The following is a 21,953-nucleotide window of genomic DNA, read 5'->3' as shown; positions in this document are numbered from 1 at the left end:
TTGGGAAGATAACAGTAAAGTTGAAATAGACTCGAAACTAATTTGAAAAGTTTGTTGTAATGAAATTGACTGCAAGAAAGGGCATACAGCCAGAGCCGTGGGGGCAAACATGGAAGAAGGCTGCCATGCTCTTTCTAATGCATCCTTTGTCCCAGAAGAGGCAGAGAGTGCCAGGGACTAAAACACGGGGCCAGACCACAGGCTGTGAGCTATTATGCAATTAGTTTTATTTTCCTTTCTAGATGACTCTCCATCAGGTAAAACATGTATTTATGCCGACAGTTTGCAAAAATACACAAACACAATTATAGCTTCTAGTCGAGGACCCTTCATAAGCTTCAATGAGTTGCCGTATCTGTTTATATAATTTATCCTGATACACACCCTGCTATTAAAATCCCACCTCACACATAACGAGACAGATAATCGGAGAATCGGGGAGTTTCTTACAGGCACATGGAAAGCTAAGAACAAAGGAGGATGAGAAGCTTGGGCAGTTGCACAATGGAGTACCAGAAAAAGCATGATGGTGTCCTTATACTTTTACCAGAGGGCTCTGAGCAAAGTGTAGATACCACTCTGGCCAAAGGTAGACAGACTGTATGCACAAAGCAGGCAGGGGACTGGAAACAAGGCTGCCACAATCCGAAGCTGTTTTCCTTTTCATGAGAGGAGGCAACTTGGGACCTTCAAACTCTGGTACCTGTTGGGTAGAACTGGCTGGGAAGAGGAGCATGTGCTGACACGGCCCGAGCTATTATTATTAAATTCTAGCAGGCTGCCTTCATAGACGGCCTTCTAACTCCAAGAACATGGAGAAATTAGCGCACTAACTGACTGGAGGGAGAAAGGGCCGAGTTAGCACGCTGCGGGCTTCCACATAATGACCCTTGAACAAAGCGGCTGTGGATGGGGAGAATCAAACAGCCGCAAGACGCAAGCGAGCTCATTGTCAGGAAGGTGGAGCACTCAATACAATTCAAGCCATGTGTAGCCTCGGCTATTATGTCCCGATGCCTCATTTCTGGAGGGATTAAGCAGACATCAAAGAACCAGGGGCATTGATGAAGGATGAAAGGGTCACAACGGGAAGGAAAGTAGCTCCCCATGCCACTTCCCCAGGCCAGTTCCAGTCACTCCTCTCTGCTCTTACCTCATGGTCATGCTGTCAGGTGACCATCCCCAGGTCCACCCACATGGTTACCCACCTGTGTGTGTCCCACTCAGTCACCGGTTCTCACAATTACCCTCTGCAGTGAGCAATACATGCAACTCTCCCCCATGTCCTCCAATGTGGTCGCCCACCCATGAGTGTTCCACACAGCCACATGGTCTCATGGCCACTTCAGCACCATTTTGCTCCATCCAGAAAAAGCAAGGAAATAGCAGAGTTTCCTCCTGACACAAATTCAACACACTAAAGATTTTAATGAAATAAATATTAACTTTATCAATACGGTGACTAGCTGAAACAGTGAAATATGATGTACAACAACAATAAAGAAATATGAGACACCTAGATTTTGCCCACAGGGAACCTGTCTGAAGACATTTTCAGAGGAAGTGGACACATTCAGAGGAAGGTGCTGAGCAAGAATCATGCTTAAAGGGGATCATGAAGCAGGCTGGTGCCTCATTACGGCTTCTATGGAAACCACAGGTCAATGTTCAGAGAAGACAGGTGTTCATAGGGTAGACTGGGCTGGCTGCAACCCACTGTTATACAGAATGGTTCCTAAGCTTTCCATGGGGTTCTGCTCAGAGCCCTGGTGTTTCTGGCATGGTGCTGTCCACTATGGCTGCTTCGAGAGAATGGATAAGATTCAAAACATATGGTCAGGTCAGATTCTTCCTGCCATAGTGGTAAGGGAACCAGAACTCAGACAGAGGGGCTCAGCTGCTCCTTAACCATCCTTGATGTGGATGTTTCTAGGCATCCTTGCTCTCTTTCTACAGAGGCTGAAGAAAGAGTATTTTGAAGTCTGATCTGCTGGAAACTGTCCTATACTCCATATAAGGAACTCACCTGAGGATAAAGCCAGAAAGAAAGGAAGGAAGAAGAGTGAAGGAAAGAAAGAATCCCAGTGGGGTTTCAGAAGACTGATGAGAGGGGAGCAATCTGAACAGACATTAATAATTCAGGCAGAACTTAAAAGTAGTATTTAAGGGCCGGGCAGATGTCTCAACAAGTACACACTTGTGCAAACATCAGGACTAGAATTGGAATTCCAGAACCCACGTAAATGAGTGGGCATAACAGATCATCTGAAATCCCAGCTTCGGGAGCCAGTTGGTCTGTGAAATAAGCTGTATCAGTGAGCTCTGGGTTTGATTGATTGACCCTGCCTCAATGAGTAAGGATGATGGAGGATGGGTCAACCTCAGGTTTCCACAAACACATGTACACACATGTGCCATGCACCCCAACACATGGAATGCACAGACACATGGAAAAGGGTAAAAGAGAAAGGATTCAGGAGTAAACATGGTTAGAATGGAGCTGCTAAGCCAGAGAGGGAGAGCACAGAGAAGCAAAAAAGAAAAAAAAAAGCAGACTGTTTGTGGATGGGCTGGCTCTCAGAAGCATAAAAGGATGGAACACAAGACTGTCCTTGGACCACTGGAGTCCCATGACTTTCTCTGGGTAAGTAGAAGAAAGGGAGAGGGGAGGGAACCCCAAAACCAGGAAGGATGCTTAACATGTGCATTTAAAGATGCCTGTTAGGAAAGACAGAGAAGAAACACAAGTCGCCTCCTGAAAAAGAAGAGCTGCTATGGGATTTATTAAAGAAGGCACTGACAAAAGTCAGTGACTAGCAGGGACTGCCAGATGCATATATTGCTAAAATTAGACTATGGTGCAACCAAGAAGGGAATCAGACAGGAATGGTTTTGTATCCACAACCTAGCAGGTGTCACCCAAAATTTTCAGAGTCTTTGGCGATGGCCACTGTTCCAGGACAAATGTTGGCCAGATGCCTACTCCAGCAAGGGAACTTGCCAGCATGGAAATAGTCTTCAGATACTTTGCAATGTCCCTTATATCATATTTTCAAAATATATTGCTTGGATCCTTTTCTCGAATCTTCACTAATTTTTAAAGCACTAAATAGAATTCTCTGTTAAAAGAAGAGTAACTTCACAGTGATAAGTCCCCTTCCCTAAGAGAGTGAGAGACAAGGTGAGGACCAACTACAGGAGGTGCTAGAGGTGCATATGAAGAGAAAGAAGACAAAAGCCTGTGGGCCAGAGGATGTGGAGCTCACTGCCTGCATGGAGCAGAAGTGCATGGCAGATCTTTGCTTCCTCCTCCCTTCCTGCACCAAGCTCTGCACAGCAGAAGCAGCAGAAGATGACAATTAACGTACTTATAATGCATAACTCAATATCATGTCTGCAAATAAGAGGGTGGAAATCTTGATCTCCAATTGGTGTTAAGCTGGTAAAACCAGAAGAATTGTAAAATTTAAAATTAAATGGGCCGATCCTGAAGAAAAGGTGAGATGTAATTTCCTTGCTTTTAAAACACTTGAACCCAAACCAGAAAATCTTCTGCATGCTATCGCTGCAGGCTCCTCACACCTACAATAGACTATTTAACAAGCTCTAGGTTTGTTTGACCAAGTCATATATAGCCCGAGCTTCCTGGATGCCCAAGAATCTATAAGCTGGGAAGTGAATCTTTTCTGATTCTAGCTTTTTATAATCAGGGCTTTTTGATTTCCATGTGTGCCTTCTCTACTTTGCCACTCTCTTGCTGTGAAAAGATTATGAGGCATAAAGGGTTTATTCCAGCGTATATGGTGCCCATCCTGGTCCTAATCCATCAGTGCGGGGAGTCAGAGCAGGAGCTGAAGCAGAAACCACAGAGGGATGCTGCATACACGTTGCTTCCCATGGCTTGATCAGCTACTTTCCTATACAGTCCAGGACCACCTGCCTAGAGATGGCATCACCTACACATCAACCAGTACTGTGGGACATGGTCTTGTACCCTGTAAAGATTTATCACTTGTATTGGTTTAAGAAAAATGCTTCCAGAGAGGAAGTATTGGTGGGGCGACCAGAATTGGGGAATTCTGGGAAGAGGAAAGGCTCATTCTGTAGTTGTCACCCAGATACAGGGAAAGCAAGATGAGAATGCCTCACTGATAAAAGGTACCAAGCCACATGGCTAACACAGACAAGACGTATGGGTTAATGTAAGATGTAAGAGTTAATAGGTCAACCAGTTTTTAATTAATGTAGACCTCTGTGTGTTTCTTTTGGACTGAATGGCTGTGAGGACTGGGCAGGACAGGAACCCTCTCAACAAACCAGCAATCAAGAAAATGCTCCACTGACAAGCCCACCAGCCAAGGTCCAGACAGCTTCTCAATGGAGCATCTCTCGTCCCAGGTGATTCTGGGTTGGACGAAGCTGATAAAAACAGCTAGCGCAGCCTGAAACTAGAAACCAAAATCATCTTAAATATTTGGATATTTTAGAATAAAAATTGCCATTCTGGGACTTCCACAGCCTTGGAGCCAAGTTTCCTGACAGGAATGGGGAAGGCACTTAACAAGGGGCACTAGCCCCCTGCCACCTGTGCTTTCCTCAAGGTCTGAGCTTCTGAGCTTTGAAATACGGAAGTGACTCTGGCTGCCTCCTGCCCATCCCATGCACAGTCTCTGCATCATGTCCATTTTACTCAGAGGCAACACCATCCATACCTGATACCTTTACCCCAGGCTCCTCCAGCTCCACCACTGGCCACGTCAGTCACTACCCAATGTGGCCCAGCTGAATCCTGCCCAAGTGCTCATCACAAGCAAGGCACCCTCTTACTGATGCAGTTTAGGGAATTCTCAGCATGTATGGGTTTCTGGGGGGCTTCACTGGGAGTCCCTGGTACTGAGTTCTAGGCACAGTTTCACACTTTGTGCTTCTGCAGTTCTCTCAGCTTTATTTAACCCCCCCCCCTCCCCATCTTGCACTGGGGCATGCCCAGTCCAGTGTTTCCATTTCTACAGAGTGTAGCCACGCCTCTTTTTGCATGTTCCTCTCCCATTTAACCAGCTTTGCAGGGAAGCAGGAAGTGCTGAGTTCTAACTTTTCCAGAGCTGGGGGTAAAGACTGCAGGTGAGATCCACAGTCATATTCTCCTCCCACCTCTCACCAGAGAGGAGCTGACAACAGTCACAGAGGCCCCACTGCTGAGATGTCCCCTCCCCAGGGAGGCCTCATCCCTCACACTCCTCCCTGATGCCTTCAGCCCATAGCTAAAGACTGGGACAGCCCCTTCCCACTGTGGTTGTTCTCCCCTGCAGCATCACTTCACATAGTCTGTGGAAGAGCCTGAGAGATAGGTCTCAACTGGCTCACGGGGGAAAGAAATGGTGCGTGTCAAAAGCACCTGAGTGGAGTCACGGAGAACCTAGTGAGCAAGCTCATTTTGTCACTGAGGAGGAGCAGCTGTGGGAAGCTTGAGAGCGAGTCCATGCTCACAGGAAAGAGCTTCCGTGGCCAGGATGTCTGTACCTACATGGTCACTGCTGTCACTACAGCGGGATCCATTAGAGTGACAACACAAATAACATCCTAAGAAAATTGTCATTTTGAGATACCAAAAGAATTTCACATCCTAAAGAAAACGGGAGTCTGAGATGAAATTAATACACATTTATATAAAACAAAAATGAAGGACAATGAAGTGAAAGATTTTTCTAGATAAAAAGTGTTCTCCCAAGTGCAAGGACAGCATATTTGCACGCAGAATAATTACCCAGCACTAGCCTGATCCTCACAGCAATTAAAGCCCGCTGTCCACTTGGTTAATTGAGCAGGCTAGTTAGTGCCAGCCCCTGCCAGCTCCATTCTCTAGCTGCTGTTGAGGTTCCAAGACAGAATATGTCCAGCCTTGTGCATCATGAGTGACTTGGCCTCATTTCCTCTGTGACCCTGCTGAGGTTTGCACACCACCACCACTATGCTATAGACAATACTGTAAGATAGGAGCAGTCCTGGGATTTCTGGGTATTTGAGCTTCTAGGATTCCTGCTTGCATTTAGCACGTCTACGAAATAGTTTTTCTCTCTCCCTAGTTTCCTCCCTCCCTCCCTCCCTCCCTCCTTCCTTCCCTCCCTCCCTTCTTCCCTCTTTCTTGCTTGCTTTCTTTCCACCTGTCTGTGTATATGTAGAGGTCAGAGGACAACTTGCAAAGGTTGGTTCTCTCCACTCTGTGGATCATCAGGCTTAGTGTTTAACCAGCTGAGCCAGTCCCAGCACATGTTTCAAGACAGCTGCTTCTGCTAAACTTCCCCAGCAGATTTTTCTCTATCATCTCCAGTGAAGCATTGGTTTCTAGGAAAGGAGCCACCTGGGATAGATTTAAATAAAGCCCCTGTAGGTTTTCAAAGCTCTACCTTGTCCTACTGCTTTGCAATGTCACACTGTGCATCTCCGCGATTTAAACAAGAGGTGATATACCATCACTCCCCAGGCCTTGTGCTGGTTTCGGGAACTGGACTGTCATTCTAGCAGGGCCCATGCCTGGGTTTAAGATGCTAACAGGCCAGGGAAGAACCATTTTCTAAGTGCCATGCAAACCTCTTTCTGTTCAGGGGCCACGCCCTCTCTCTAAGCCCACCTGCACCCACAGATGAGGCGCACAGCTGTGACAAGCAAGTAGAGCTCTAAGACTCAGTTACTTAAACACACTCTGGGGATGGTGAGGAAAAAGAAAAAGAGGGGAGGTCATTGCGGGGGCTGGGAGGTCTACACATGGAGGAAACCCATGTATTCAAACCTGTGAGCCTGAGGACCACCAGGGGAGAGTCAGACCCTGTATCCTCCCTCCAGAAAGCTACAGAAACTTAGAAGATTCATAAGCCCCTTACCCAAGGTTGTATTATGAGAGGAGATTATTCCATGGAGTTGCCTGCGAGTTGCTCAGGAATTTGCAGGGAGGTGGCTTCCATGGGTCAGCACTCATGCTGGGGTGGGTTTTTCAATGTGCAGCTACCTCTGAGCCACCTCTCTGTAAGAAGTCCCTCTACTATGCTTTCATTATAGGTAAGTCCCATAAATTCACTGAGTCACAAAGCTGGATGTGGGTGGAATCATTTCTTTGACCTGACACTAATATCCTGTCTGGGGTAAGGAGATATTTGTTCATGTTGCCACAAGGGGAAAATCACACAAGACCCTCATAAATGTCAAGATAGTCTCAGTGAGTGGGTAACATATAGAAGAGAGGTCAGCAAGGGAATTGTGGGGAAGCTTCGATGATGGCTGTGTGTGACGTCACTGCAACTGTGTTAAGGTGTCTCTGTGGTTCATTCAAGCTCATTTTGAAGGGGGATGCTGGGACATCCCCTGCCTAGCAGAGTGTCCTGCATCTGCTGTGCCAGGCATGAAGCCCCATGAAGATTCTGGGAATCTGAGGACATTCCCTGACCAATCAGGAAGGTGAAGCTGTATGGGGTACACTCTCGCAATTCCATTTTCTGGGGCTATATGTTTTATAATAAAATAAAGAAAAGAGGGGGCAGGAAATATGTTCTGATAAAAAAAATAAAAATGCAAATGTCTGTCTCTAGCTGGTGTTTGTTTTGTTGGGTTCTTAAAGTCACTTGAGTTTTTACAGAAACCTGTCAAGCAGATGTTGTTACTATGATCCCTGCACCTTGTTATTAGAAGGCAGTAGCATGGTAAAGAGATGAAATGACTTTCCCTAAGTCACACTGTGAAGAGGCGGAGCCAGTGCCCAGCACAGCACAGCTTAGAGCCTGTGTCCTTAGCTCTGTGTCAGCTAAAGCCACGCAGAATCAACATCTGGAAAATTGAATCCTCCTCCAATGTCTGTGGTGTGCGATTTCTGATAACTCACGAGCAGTTGAGTGACACAGTGAGTGACTTGCATATTATCTCCAGTATCAGCTTCCCATAGCATCCTGGAGCACTGTCTCTCAGGCCTGTGACATAGCTCGGAGGGTGAAGTTGGCTTCTCCCAAACCTGGTGACCAGAGTTCGTCCCTAGAACCCCCATGGCAGAATGGGGGTGTCACCTACAAGAAATCCTCTGACCTCCACACATCTCCCGTGACACATGGGTACACCGAAGTGCACACACTCACCAAAAACATAAATAAATGTAGCAAAGCAAATTTAAAAAGAAATGCAAGTTTTTCTAAAAAGTCTCCTTTCCCTATATTCTTTCAGTGTTCTAAATTCTCAAAGCTCCATAGTTTTTTAAACATTTGGATCATTGATGTACTAATGTTGACATATATTGTACTGAACGGTCAACTCCTTGAACACGGTCACTCTTGTTCTCGTAACATCTCAAGATGTAGCTCTCAATGGACTCTTGGCATTGGAGAGAGAGAGAGAGTTAAAGGCGGGTACAGCTAGTATGCCTGGTCATCAAGCCAAACACAGCAGGGGTATTCATGTCTAATTTGAGATTACTTAGGCCCTCACAATCAGAGATGTACCCTCTATCTGGAGGCTTACCTCTGCTTTTTGAGCTCAACCTTGTAATGCTGTCTTTAGACTGAAAAAGCAAGTCCTCTGCAGCCCTTCCTGGCAGGAGGCATTTGGTACTTCCCAGATGCTTTAAGACTCCACCCAATGTTGCAATAACTGTATGTCATTTGGAAAATATACCTCAGATGTGTATTCATGAGTTAGGAAACAACTATGTAGAAAATCCATTAAAGGTCATATCTAGAGTAAAGGTCAGTAGTGGTGTGCAATTATTTCTGCATCCCAGGACTAGCCTACGAATGGGTTAGGAATATCTCTACTTTTGTTGTAGACATTTTTAATGATATAGCCATTTAAGACTAAACCCTATTCTATGCTTCCTGCAAGGAAAATTTACTTCATATCTTATAGTCAAGGATGTCACATCAGGCCACTCCCCACATAGGACATGTTCACATCCTGACTACCTCCACTTATGTGGGAAGAATGGAGTTTTCTGCCAGGTGGTGGTGGTGCAAGTCTTTAATCCCAGTACTCAGGAGGCAGAGGCATGCAGATCTCCGTGAGTTCGAGGCCAGTCTGGTCTACAGAGTGAGTTCCAGGACAGCCAGGATTATTACACAGAGAAACTCTGTCTCAGAACAAAGAATGGAGTGTTCCAAGACATGCCCACTCATTTGAACTTGCAAAGTGTATCCTCTACACTTTCTGTCTGGGGTTGGCGGGTCCTTCTTTAGTATCTGTTTCTCTGACTTCACCAACACAACCAGCTGATACACTGTGATAACTGGGGACTATTCTTATGTCACATATTTGAAAATGAGAGCACACTTCAAGTGCACACCCTTCTATGGTGTCATCTATGTTAAACACACAATACATGGAGAACCTCAAATAGGAGCAAGTCTAACATGTCCAGAGTCAAGTGGCCAGAGGCCACAGGGCCAGCCACCCTTTTGTCAGGAGGAAGCCACATGCAGTGAAGATTCAGTAGCCACCAGCAACACTATCAGTTCCCTGTGACTACCAGAGCTCTAGCCCCATTCATCAACAACGGAGATCATGGACATTTCGTCTCAGATACATGGGCTGGCTCACCAGCATCCTCAAAACTGTAAATCATGGCAAGACAAATACATCGTTCATTTTACTTTCCACTGCGAAATACCAGATATAGTAGGGAAAGGTTTTAGAAATAATGGTCAATATGATATTGCCAAGAGATCCACAGGTCTAACCGTGTTTCATAGCTCAAGTTTGTATTTTCCGTTCTTTTCTATTTTGACATGAGAATAACATGCCTCATGCAGTCTGGTTCCAGAGACAGGCCATTGAGGTAGAACTCTAAACCAGTGACAGAGCACTGATCTCATTTACGAACAGTGTTCCAACATGTTCTTTTCATTTCTCTCTGTCATGTATGGACTGGCCTCTTCACTCTTGACCTTCCATTTAAGCACTAAGGCAATTTAGGCCTACCTTGGTACACAGCCTTAAACCCTGGAGAGCCGATGCTGTCATCTGACTGCAGGTGGAGCCACATCTGGTTGCTCATGCTCACAATGAGGTCAGGGACACTGGAGCCTGTGAGCCTGCACAGAAGGGAAAGGATCAGACTTTGAGCACTGTCCACAAACACACACAAACACACACACACACACACACACACACACACACCACACACCTATAAAACATTCTCTTTCAAAACCTTGTAACAACTTGTCATTTATATAAACATTTAAAGGCATTTTTGGTAACTATCCAGTCACTGTAAACACAGCCATTTTCATTTAAAAAAATCAGCTAGAGGGTACTGGAGATATTGCTCAGTGGTTATTGATCTTACAGAGGACCTAGGTTTAGTTCTAAGTACCCACATAGTGGCTCACAACCATCTGATAATCTCTTCTGGCCTCCCCTGGCACTGCACACATGTGGCATGCACAGATAGATACACACAGGAAAAACAATCATACACATAAAATAAAAGCAATTTTTTAAAAAAAGACCATCCCATTTACTGGAATTGACATGCTCCCTAGGTACAATATTTACAGGGATAAATCAATACAAACCTGGAAAAGCAAAGAGCCAGCTGTGCTAGGTGACAGGGAGGTGAACCCTGTGGCTCATTACTTTCTTGCATGATACCTTTGCAAGGTGAGAAACCCTATAGGTTCATTACTCTATCTAGTTTAGAATTATGTACCTTGCATACAGAATCTATTTTAAGATGTATTAAAGGTAATTATACAATATAATGATATTGAAAAGAACAGCATATGTGTGGTTGAGATAGACAGGGTAGGATTTACTGAACATCCAGGTCAAACAACAAGGTAGTTTTAGGAAGCATTCAGTGTGTATTCAGAAACAGGTCACATCCCCTACTCTGTCAGCCGGTGAAAAGAAACACCAAATCCATCGACTGCACTCAACATGCCGACAGAATAGCATGTTGAAACAGGAAAAAGTGCAGGAAGGAAATCAATTCACCCAAAACAAATGTCCCTAATCAAATAGGAAGCTTCGCTTTCAGCAAAGTGGTTTCGGGAATGTGAACGCATGATTTGCACCATCAATCACAGCAGCCGTCTATCAACCCAACATTCTCCTCACAGACGGCCTTGAAAACCTGCTTCTTCAAAGGAAGATGAACGGCAGTCATTACACGCCGAGGAACTCAGGCTGTGTTACACTCAGGCTGGAAAAGGAACGTGTTCCGGTGAGCGATGTATGCTTGCTACACACGTATGTCTGAAGATCTGTCTTTGTTGGGAGATTGTTCTCTTGTGTTTGCTTGTTTGATTGTAAGGGAGATTTGTTTGATTTTCTGTGCATGCATTTTGTTGAAGAGTAATCAGCCAAACAGCACATGGATCACAATGTCTAGCTCTGTGACTCCTTAGAAAGGGAGCCAGCCTGCAGATCCCCCAGGGAGGCAGCCTCCTGGGCCCATCTCTGTTCCCTGCTCTTCGCTCTAGCTTTGCCAAAACATCTACAGCTGTGCCTGCCTCCCTACGCATCCTATAAGTGAATTAAGACTTCGTAAAATACTTTGCTCAGCAGAACTGAGGGAAAGATACTCATGAGTTTCCTTGTTTTAATTTCTACTTAGAATTCATTTATGTGTGTGTGTGTGTGTGTAGAAGGTAATTAATGCTAGTATTTTTATTTTTTCTAGTAAAACACTGTATTAATAAAGCTGACAGAGGTAGCATAAAGAGCCTACATGTATTCTTTCCTGTCTCCTCCAATGCTAAGATTTTACAGACCTGTAAAATACTGTCACAGCGAGGATGGATGACCTACTTATCTTGGGAGGCCCACGTGATCTGTCTGCCTCTCTCTCTCTCTCTCTCTCTCTCTCTCTCTCTCTCTCTCTGTGTGTGTGTGTGTGTGTGTGTGTGTGTGTGTGTGTGTGTGTAACTCTCTTCAACACACATGTAGTCTTGGGAATCCAGGTTGTGGTCAATACAGTGAAATTCCCCACAGCCCATCTTCAAAGACGCGCCACACGCCCTCTCCTTCTTGCCACATATCACTGGCAACCACGAGTCTGTCTCTAGCTCCAAATTCCTTCATCACGCTATTGCATGAATGAGACCACAGTTTGCCTGTTTTAAACTGGCTTTGTCTGCTTGGCTTAGTTCCCCAGATCAGTCATATGACTTGTATACTATCAGTTCCCCCCTTCCCATCGCTGAGTGGGACTCCCAGGTATGGATAACTCAAGGCCTGCTAAAACGTTCATGAGCTTGGTAGATGACCCATAGGGCTGACGTAACAGGTGTGCAGGTTTTCCACAATATAACTCTTCATGTTACCTGTTACAAATTCCCAGGCATGCGATTTGTATTTTCTGATTTCTGTTTCCATAATTTTGATTTCTGTCTTCAAGGGTCTAGACCGAGTGTTCTATTTACATTCCCATCAATGGTATCTGAGCAGGAAAGTTCTTCGTATCTCCAATGGCAATTTAGTGTGGCCAGGGTATATTTGAGCACCTCTTCTGCTAATTCTGTAGTCACCTCTCAAGGGCTTTGCATTGACTTTTGGCTGATCACTAATGGTGCAGCTAGATTTTGTCTGTTTCCTCTGCACGCTGTTTAGTAAAGGCCTTCATGTCCCGTGCCCCCTACTAATGTCCGTACTAATCATCCTTCGTCTCTCTAATGCAGGATTAGAAGCATCCTTTGTCTTCCCAAGCATTCTCACCCAACAAAGGATTTGTGTTTGACCAAGCTGCCTAAACCAAGAATCAAAAATATGCCCTTGAAAAGGAACATTTTCAGGATGAGAGGAATATACCTTTCCTGTCCTGCTGGTTTTTGAAAAATCTCACGTGCCTTGTGTTTCTCATTGCAGTTCATGAGGTCCTCATGCACATCACCATATATTCAGTTCCGCAGCTACTCTCAACTAGTCAAGGCTGCTGTATGTAGAGCAGTGGGGGTTCTAGCTACTCCTTTGCCCCTTGCTTAGTTTATTTTCATTTTCTTCCCGTTTTCCTTTCTTAGGCGGTCATTCCCAAGTATGTGACTATGCCATAGAATGATCGTATCTAATCTTAAAGCCATTGCTTTGTAGCAAGGTCTCTAAACCAAACTCAGCACATAATATGGCTGGTCTCACTAGTCAGCTTGCTCTGAGGATCCCCTGTCTCTGTTGCTTTCCAAGCCTAGAATCATAGGCAGATGATGCACCCAGCCAGCATTTCTGTGGCTTCTGAGTATCTGAGCTTGACTGCTGTTATTTGCACAGCAAGCCCTTCATCAGCTTATCGGTCTCAGCCCAACAGTACTCCTTCTCCTGGGCTGAGGTCCGTGTCTGTTTTCTCTGGTTTCCTCCAGTTATTGTCCGTAGCATTGCCTTCCTCTTCCCGTTCTTTCTTGCTCTTTATTCCCTGCTCTGAGCTGGCACTTGCTTCCTTAGGTGAATGAGGAGAGACAAATGGCAATGATGAAGGCTGGAAGCCTGAATTTCTCTTGATAGTAGCAGGAAGCTTCTGTTGAGGGAAATGAGGCCAGGGAGGATTTCCTGACTACAGTGACCCTCAGTCCCCCAGACACTGCCTCTTCCTTTGCTAAGGTTTGGCTTGAACATAGGCCATCCCTGAGCAGTCCACTGGGGTCTCTCTTCACTTAGCATCTTCTCTAGTTTCTTTCTTGCCAGGTATTTAATTTAAGTTGTTAAGAAACATAAGTATCACACAGAAAATCCACACCCATTGCAAAGATGCTTACTTCCAAAGTAACTAACTACTTCAGGCTCACGCTGAGGTGCATGTTTGAATTTCTTTTATTTGTCCACTGCACTTTATTTTAATCCAGTCTTACTCTGTGAATTCACTCGAAATTGAATAGGCAAGCATACTGGCAGCTACTTGCATAGCTCACTCAATCAAATGTCAAACCCTGTTCCTGCAGTCAGTCCCATTTTAGAATTTATTTTAAGCCTCCAAATTATTTTATTGGCATGCATGCGAAAAAGGGCTGCAATCATACTTTGTCGCAATTAATTCTTTTTGTACTAATTAGTTGAATGCTAATTAACGTTTTTAACTAGCCTAAAATTAAAAAATATTTTATAGAATGCTTCTAAGTCGAAAGTAGTTTAAATAGTTTCAAACAAAAGGAAACATTGTCTTTGAATAGCTCTTTGAGATTTATAAACCGTAGTTTGATAGCACTGACAGAGAGAGGGAGAGAGAGAGAGAGAGAGAGAGAGAGGAAGGAGAGATGGAGAGGGAGAGAGGGAGAGGGAGAAAGCTGTTTGAAGCAAAGCGAGCCCACAGACTCTTTGTCCCTTACAGCTGCTTGTGCTTTTGAAATAGGATTTATTTGTTTGTGTATTTATTAATTAATTAATTTATCTATTTATATTTTTACAATCATTTGAAACTGAAATTAAACCAAGCGTTAGCTTTACTAGAGTACTTGAGCACGAAGGAAAACACCAACTTTGGAACCTTTTTTTTCCTCAACAGTCACAGTTTCAAATAAACCAACGATGATTGATCCCGTACCTTTATTAATGCTCAGAATAAAAGCATTCTAATTAAACCACACCTGAGAGCTCAAGTCAGGTTACACCATTCCAGCTGCCAGACTGCTTCGGGTGACTTCCACTCCAGGTTGCCTCTCACAATACTGTTTTTTCTGTTGTACTGGAGATGGAAGCCAGAGCCTCTTGAATACTGGCCAAGGGCTCTACACCGAGCTACAAAATCAGCCCTGATGTTTGCTTTTTTCTTTTTTTTTTTCTTTTTTTTCTTTTTTTTATTAATTTATTTATTTATTAAAGATTTCTGTCTCTTCCCAGCCACCGCCTCCCATTTCCCTCCCCCTCCCCTAATTAAGTCCCCCCCCCAGCCCGAAAAGCAATCAGGGTTCCCTGTCCTGTGGGAAGTCCAAGGAACCCCCCACCTCCATCCAGGTCTAGTAAGTTGAGCATCCAAACTGCCTAGGCTCCCACAAAGCCAGTACGTGCAGTAGGAACAGAAACCCAGTGCCATTGTTCTTGAGTTCTCAGTAGTCCTCATTGTCTGTTATGTTCAGAGAGTCCGGTTTTATCCCAGGCTTTTCCAGACCCAGGCCAGCTGGTCTTGATGAGTTCCCAGTAGAACATCCCCATTGTCTCAGTGTGTGGGTGCACCCCTCATGGTCCTGAGTTCCTTGCTCGTGCTCTCTCTCCTTCTGCTCCTGATTTGGACCTTGAGAATTCAGTCCTGTGCTCCAATGTGGGTCTCTGTCTCTGTCTCCTTTCATCGCTTGCTGAAGGTTAATATTCAGGAGGATGCCTATATGTTTTTCTTTGGGTTCTCCTTATTTAGCTTCTCTAGGATCACTAATTATAGGCTCAATGTCCTTGGTTTATGGCTAGAAACCAAATATGAGTGAGTACATCCCATGTTCCTCTTTTTGTGTCTGGCTTACCTCACTCAGGATAGTGTTTTCTATTTCCATCCATTTGTATGCAAAATTCAAGAAGTCCTTGTTTCTTACTGCTGAATAATACTCTAATATGTATATATTCCATACTTTCTTCATCCATTCTTCCATTGAAGGGCATCTAGGTTGTTTCCAGGTTCTGGCTATGACAAACAATGCTGCTATGAACATAGTAGAGCATATACTTTTGTTGTATGATAAGGCCTCTCTTGGGTATATTCCCAAGAGTGGTATTGCGGGGTCCAGGGGTAAGTTGATCCCAAATTTCCTGAGAAACCGCCACACTGCTTTCCAAAGTGGTTGCACAAGTTTGCATTCCCACCAGCAATGGATGAGTGTACCCCTTTCTCCACAACCTCTCCAACAAAGGCTATCATTGGTGTTTTTTATTTTAGCCATTCTGACAGGTGTAAGATGGTATCTTAAAGTTGTCTTGATTTGCATTTCCCTGATCGCTAAGGAAGTTGAGCATGACCTTAAGTGTCTTTTGGCCATTTGAAGTTCTTCTGTTGAGAATTCTCTGTTCAGCTCAATGCCCCATTTGATAATTGGGTTGGTTAGCCTTTTACAGTCTAGTTTCTTGAGTTCTTTATATATTTTGGAGATCAGACCTGTGTCAGTTGCGGGGTTGGTGAAGATCTTCTCCCAGTTAGTGGGTTGCCTTTGTGTCTTAGCGACAGTGTCCTTTGCTTTACAGAAGCTTCTCAGTCTCAGGAGGTCCCATTTATTCAATGAGGTCCTTAATGTCTGTGCTGCTGGGGTTGTATGTAAGAAGTGGTCTCCTGTGCCCATGTGTTGTAGAGTACTTCCCACTTTCTCTTCTATCAGGTTTAGTGTGTTCAGACTGATATTGAGGTCTTTAATCCATTTGGACTTGAGTTTTGTGCATGGTGATAGATATGGATCTATTTTCATTCTTCTACAGGTTGACATCCAGTTTTGCCAGAACAATTTGTTGAAGATGCTCTCTTTTTTCCATTGTATACTTTTAGCTCCTTTATCAAAAATCAGGTGTTCATAGGTTTGTGGGTTAATGTCAGGGTCTTCTATTCGATTCCATTGGTCGACTTCTCTGTTTTTATGCCAATACCAAGCTGTTTTCAATACTGTAGCTCTGTAGTAGAGTTTGAAGTCAGGGATGGTAATGCCTCCAGACGCTCCTTTGTTGTATAAGATTGTTTTGGCTATCCTGGGTTTTTTGTTTTTCCATATAAAGTTGATTATTGTCTTCTCCAGATCTGTGAAGAATTTTGAAGGGATCTTGATGGGGATTGCATTGAATCTATAGATTGCTTTTGGTAGAATTGCCATTTTTACTATGTTGATCCTCCCAATCCAGGAGCAAGGAAGATCTTTCCATTTTCTGGTGTCCTCTTCAATTTCTTTCTTCAAAGACTTAAAGTTCTTGTCAAATAGATCTTTTACATCCTTGGTCAGAGTTACCCCAAGATATTTTATGCTATTTGTGGCTATCGTGAAAGGTGATGCTTCTCTAATTTCCCTCTCTGTTTCCTTATCCTTAGTGTATAGCAAGGCCACTGATTTTTTGGAGTTGATCTTGTATCCTGCCACATTACTAAAGGTGCTTATCAGCTGTAGGAGTTCTTTGGTAGAGTTTTTGGGGTCGCTTATGTATACTATCATATCATCTGCAAATAACGAGAGCTTAACTTCTTCTTTTCCGATACGAATCCCCTTGATCCCTTTATGTTGTCTTATTGCTATTGCTAGAACTTCAAGCACTATATTGAAGAGGTATGGAGAGAGTGGACATCCTTGTCGTGTTCCTGATTTTAGTGGGATGTCTTTGAGTTTTTCTACATTTAATTTAATGTTAGCTGACGGCTTGCTGTAAATAGCTTTTATTATATTTAGGTATGACCCTTGTATCCCTAATCTCTCCAAGACTTTTATCATAAAGGGGTGTTGAATTTTGTCAAATGCTTTTTCAGCATCTAATGCAATGATCATATGGTTTTTTTCTTTCAGTTGATTTATATGCTGGATTACATTGATAGATTTGTGTATGTTGAACCAGCCCTGCATCTCTGGGATGAAGCCTACTTGATCATAATGGATAATTTTTCTAATGTGTTCTTGCATTCGGTTTGCCCCCGGTGTTCCCTGTTTGCTTTTTTCTTACAATGAAAATATAAGTATATAAGTATTCTTAACTACTAATTCATCAGCCTCTAGGTTTCAGCACACTGGGATCAAATGCGCAATGCCCAGGCCCCTGGCGCATGGGCTAGCTTCATTTGTGACGGGGTGCGTTTCTTGGCATTTAACCTCCCTGAACAATGAGATTCCCTTTCCCATCTCAGACTGAACTTCCAGCATCCACCTTGGTATTAAAAGAGGAAGAGGAGAGAGTGAGAGAGAATCAAACAATCCCATTTCTGAAGACATCTTCCCTCTGTTCCTACTGAAGAGTTCAGCATTTTGACCCTCACTTCCAAGACCTGCCTGCATTTGACAGGGAAAGGTGGCAGAAAGTGGCAGGCCTCCTTCACTCACAGGCACGCCCGGGAAAACCTGCTGCAATGGTGTGCCAACAGCTTCTTAGCTGGCCTTTGAGGTGCTAAGCAGCATCTCTCTCAGCCAGTGTACCATATACTGGCCCACTTCTCTGCTGGAGAATATTTGTGCTTCTCCTCATTCTTGACAGTTATCGTCAGAGGAGCCAAGATGTTCATGCAGGAGTTTATCCCAAGGTGAATCTCTGCACAATAATGAGATTGCTGTTGTAATTGATGCCTCTTTGCCTTCCCACGAACCTGCTCGCCTCTCTTTGAAAATGGTTGTACCACTTTTCACTTGACTTGAACTCCCAAAAGCAATCAAGAATGTTCTGTTTATGTGACAGCCTCAAAAGGACAGTCCTGTGGTGAGCAGAGAAGGGGTTGGGGTAAACCAGACGTGTGATAGGGCAGGGACAAGTAGTGTCTTGGGCGGCAAAGGACCTGCTCCCTACCCCGACTCAGGTCGGGGTGACATAGGTCTGCGTCTGTGTTGATACAACAGATAAAGGCACAAGGCATTTCCGTTCTACTCTATGCTAGTTTTAAATTGCTCAAAGCTGGGAGGGGGGAAGAAAACCTGATTGTGCCACACAGCTGTCAAGACAGGAAATTGGTGTCATCTAGCAGCACCTGCTGTATGCCACACCTGCTTTCCTCCAGGGAGCGCCTGGAGGAAAAGGGGAGCTAACCTTTAATACGCCAATTTTAATTATGAATTAGGTCATTGAGAAGGAAGTGCTGACCCCAAGATAAAAAGTGGCCCACACCTGAACCTCTTAGCAGGCTTACAGTGTGGTTTATGAACACTTTGAGAGGCTAGCATGGGCATACGGTTTAAATAGCGCAATTTGTGGGGACATATGCATACATTAGGTCCATTCAATGTGAGGTGCAGATTCCCAGAAATAAACACAGGCATGTTCTAAAATGGGCAAAACAGTCAACCCATAAATGGAGTAAAATATCAACACATTCAGGGACATCCTGGTGCAAAAGCCTGGAGTCACATAGAGGCAGAAGATTACTGAGTTGTTCAACAAATAAAGTAGGAAGAACTTTAAACTCTTTATCTGGGGAGTCTCTATTGCAATTCATACATATTCATGCAGACTAGAGTGTCAGCCCTAGGAGAAATGAAGTGAGTTCTGACTCAGTCCACCTATCATGAACATGGGATCCTGTCACTCAGAATGATTGGGTATATGTGACAGGTACCACTACATGAGTAGGGTGGGTGGGAAGGGATGAGACCTTAACACAGAAATCAAGCTGACTCTGAAAATTTACCAAGCAGGTAGGATTTAGAGAACATGTCACATGTAATGCTCTGATGAGAAATGGCGTGTGTGTGTGTGTGTGTGTGTGTGTGTGTGTGTGTGTTAGGGTCTCCGATGTTCCCACAGAGGAGTTCTTGTGGCAGTGGAGATGCTGGAGTGGACTGGTTTTTACATTGATTGTCATGTTAGTCTCTCACAATGTGATAGAAAGATCACTGAGTTGGGGTCTATTCAAGTCAGATGGCATGGGAAAGGTGTTGAGGTAGACCAACCATAAGTAGTCAGATGACATGGGAAAAGTTATGAGTTACACCAATCATGTGCAGTCTCTTCTTTCACTTCACTAACTCACGCCACGATGATCACTTGAGCCATCTAAAAATATCAAATACAAACCTTTTGATTCCACAGATCAAAGGGATAAAAAAATTTGACAGAGCCCCCCCCCCCAAGGATGCCAATTTCTCAATTTTTTTTACTTAGTACAGTCAGGCTATGGGATGTGGTTGACCACCCCTCTGGTCATGAAGATCCTCTTTTATGCCTCCCCCCCCCCCCAGACCCTGTGTGTGTGTTATAAAGCTAAAGTCCTAGAAACAGTCCATGAAGCAGACAGAAGACATGTTTACAAAAAGGAGGAGCAATGAAAGCTGGGCCATAGCCCCAAATAAGCAACAGTTGAGTATATGGCCTACCTGACCTCCAGCCACATGGGTACCACCAGTACATAGACTACAGAGCTGCCAACAGAAGCCAGTTAAGATGCCCTCCTTCCCTGTGGCTACAAAATCCCACTTTCCATTTTATCAATTTTGTTTAAACAAAAAAACGTGTGTGTGTGTGTGTGTGTGTGTGTGTGTGTGTGTGTGTGTGTGTAGGCCAGTGGTCAATCCCAGGTGTTGTCCCTCAGGAGTCAACCACCTTGTTTGTAAGGCAGGCTTTCTCATTGGCCTGGACTTGCAAGTTCAGCTAGACTGTCTAGCCAGTAAGCTCTAGTGATCAACCTGTTCCCGAATCGCCAGCTTCAGGTCAGAAGAGTGTATCATCATACCTGACTTTTTATATGGATACAGGGTCTCTAGCTCCTTCCTGACATTCTTTCATTTTTTCAAGGCAACAGAGCCATGTCCCTCACCTTCAAGGCTCCATTTGAATGGGGAGGAACTGGCAAAATAGACCTAGCCACAGACAGCCTGCCCTGGAGAAATATATCTGCAGATATAAGTTTGATGCCTCCTTCAGCAGAGTCAAGCAAAGTCGAGGGTCCAGGTGTACGATACTATGAGGAGACCCCAAAGACGAGCAGTTACGCACCCCATTGGATTATTACATCAAGCTTTGAGAGATGATGTGGTCCATTCCCGAGTGCCATCAGTTGAGCGCTCGCCTCTAAGCAAAGCAACAGCACAGTGATAATTAAAATCATCAGGGGACCAGCCACAGCAAGAGGTCAAGCCCAGTGCTGATGCATAAGGCACACCTTCTGAAATAAAGGGCTCAACCAGTCTTTTGCCCATCCTAACAAGACAGAAAAGATCTCCAGGATGCAATCATCAAACAAAGACTTGAGAAAAATCACAACCTGAGTGAGCAGACGTGATCCACCAACTACTGAAGGGAATCCTAGTTGGGAGTTGGGCACCAGATTTTCAAAGGACACACATCTAAGAAACCACACATGACCTTTGCAAATTCTCTCAATCGTGTAGGAATAGAGAAGGAAATCTTAGCAAAGAAATGTAAGCTGTTTTCAATAAAATTTGAAGGAAAAGTGAACTAAAAATAAACAGTCAATTAAAATAAGACTCACCCTCTGGGTGTCATTTAGAAGGAGGGGTCAACAGGTAAGTGAAAGGAGCTTGGGGACAATGCTCATTGCACAGGGGCGGAGATGACAAAGCAGGGTTTGGAGCATAAAGAAGAAGTCAATGGAGTGTTACGACAAGCAACTTTTGACATGAAATTTATCAGAGTTGGTAAGAAACATAAACTATAAATCCTAGAACTGATGTGAACTCAATACCAGCAAATCCACTCAAAGACAAATGCAATTTATTTTTGAAAACAAAAGAAAGGGAAAACTTTGAAGACCAGAGGGAACACACGATGTAGATGACACAGATTCCCATGTGGGACTTCAGAGGCCAGAAGCTAAACTGCCAACCACAAGTACTGTGTCCCGGAATTCTACAAAAAGAGGAAAACTCTTAGGCCAAAGTTTGCCACTACAAATTAAGGTCAGGTAGCCAATCCATCCCCTTTGAAATTTCTGGGAAATTCATTAGGAAGAAAAAGAGTGCTGTAGCAGGAAGCTGGAAGCTTCCAGATTGAGAAGGAAGAGAGGATGGAGTGGAAAGACTCATCTCTTCATCATGAGTTCTGTGAATCACGTTTAATAATTAAAGCAAACCTCACAAACCAGGTCGGTATTTACAACACCGGCTTGTTGGTCTGGTAGACAGGCAAAGGGATCTGGGGGTTAGTGAGTTTTCCAGAGTCCTTGGCATTTCACTGTGGATCCCAGCTGTAAAGGTGAATGACAGTTTCACCCACATCCATGCCTCAAACCTTTGCACCAGGATATTGTTAATATCCTGGATCTAACTCAATAAAGAGCTTAGGGCCAGGTAAGCTGCAAAGGATATCCAGAATTAATGCATAAGGGATGAGCAGAGGGAGCCATTAGAGGGTAGAGGCCAGGTAAGGACAGAGGCAGCAATACAGACAAGAGC

At 44.2% G+C, this 21,953-nt stretch overlaps 1 protein-coding gene across 2 annotated transcripts in view; it reads right to left on the bottom strand.

Moving 5' to 3' along the window:
• Positions 1-21,953, bottom strand: part of Csmd1 (CUB and Sushi multiple domains 1) — a 1,426,468-nt gene that overhangs the window by 308,246 nt on the left and 1,096,269 nt on the right. For both annotated transcript variants that reach the window (XM_041673587.1, XM_041673588.1), the window contains exon 12: positions 9,949-10,061. In XM_041673587.1, the coding sequence (XP_041529521.1) occupies positions 9,949-10,061 (113 nt within the window). The remainder of the gene's footprint in view (positions 1-9,948; positions 10,062-21,953) is intronic.

The sequence above is a fragment of the Microtus oregoni genome, unplaced genomic scaffold (assembly GCF_018167655.1).
Source record: "Microtus oregoni isolate MIOR12 unplaced genomic scaffold, Mior012 000024F_ref0000369, whole genome shotgun sequence".
Taxonomy (NCBI): domain Eukaryota; kingdom Metazoa; phylum Chordata; class Mammalia; order Rodentia; family Cricetidae; genus Microtus; species Microtus oregoni.
The sequence above is the reverse complement of the archived record's forward strand: the minus strand, read 5'-3'. Positions and strand labels throughout refer to the sequence as shown.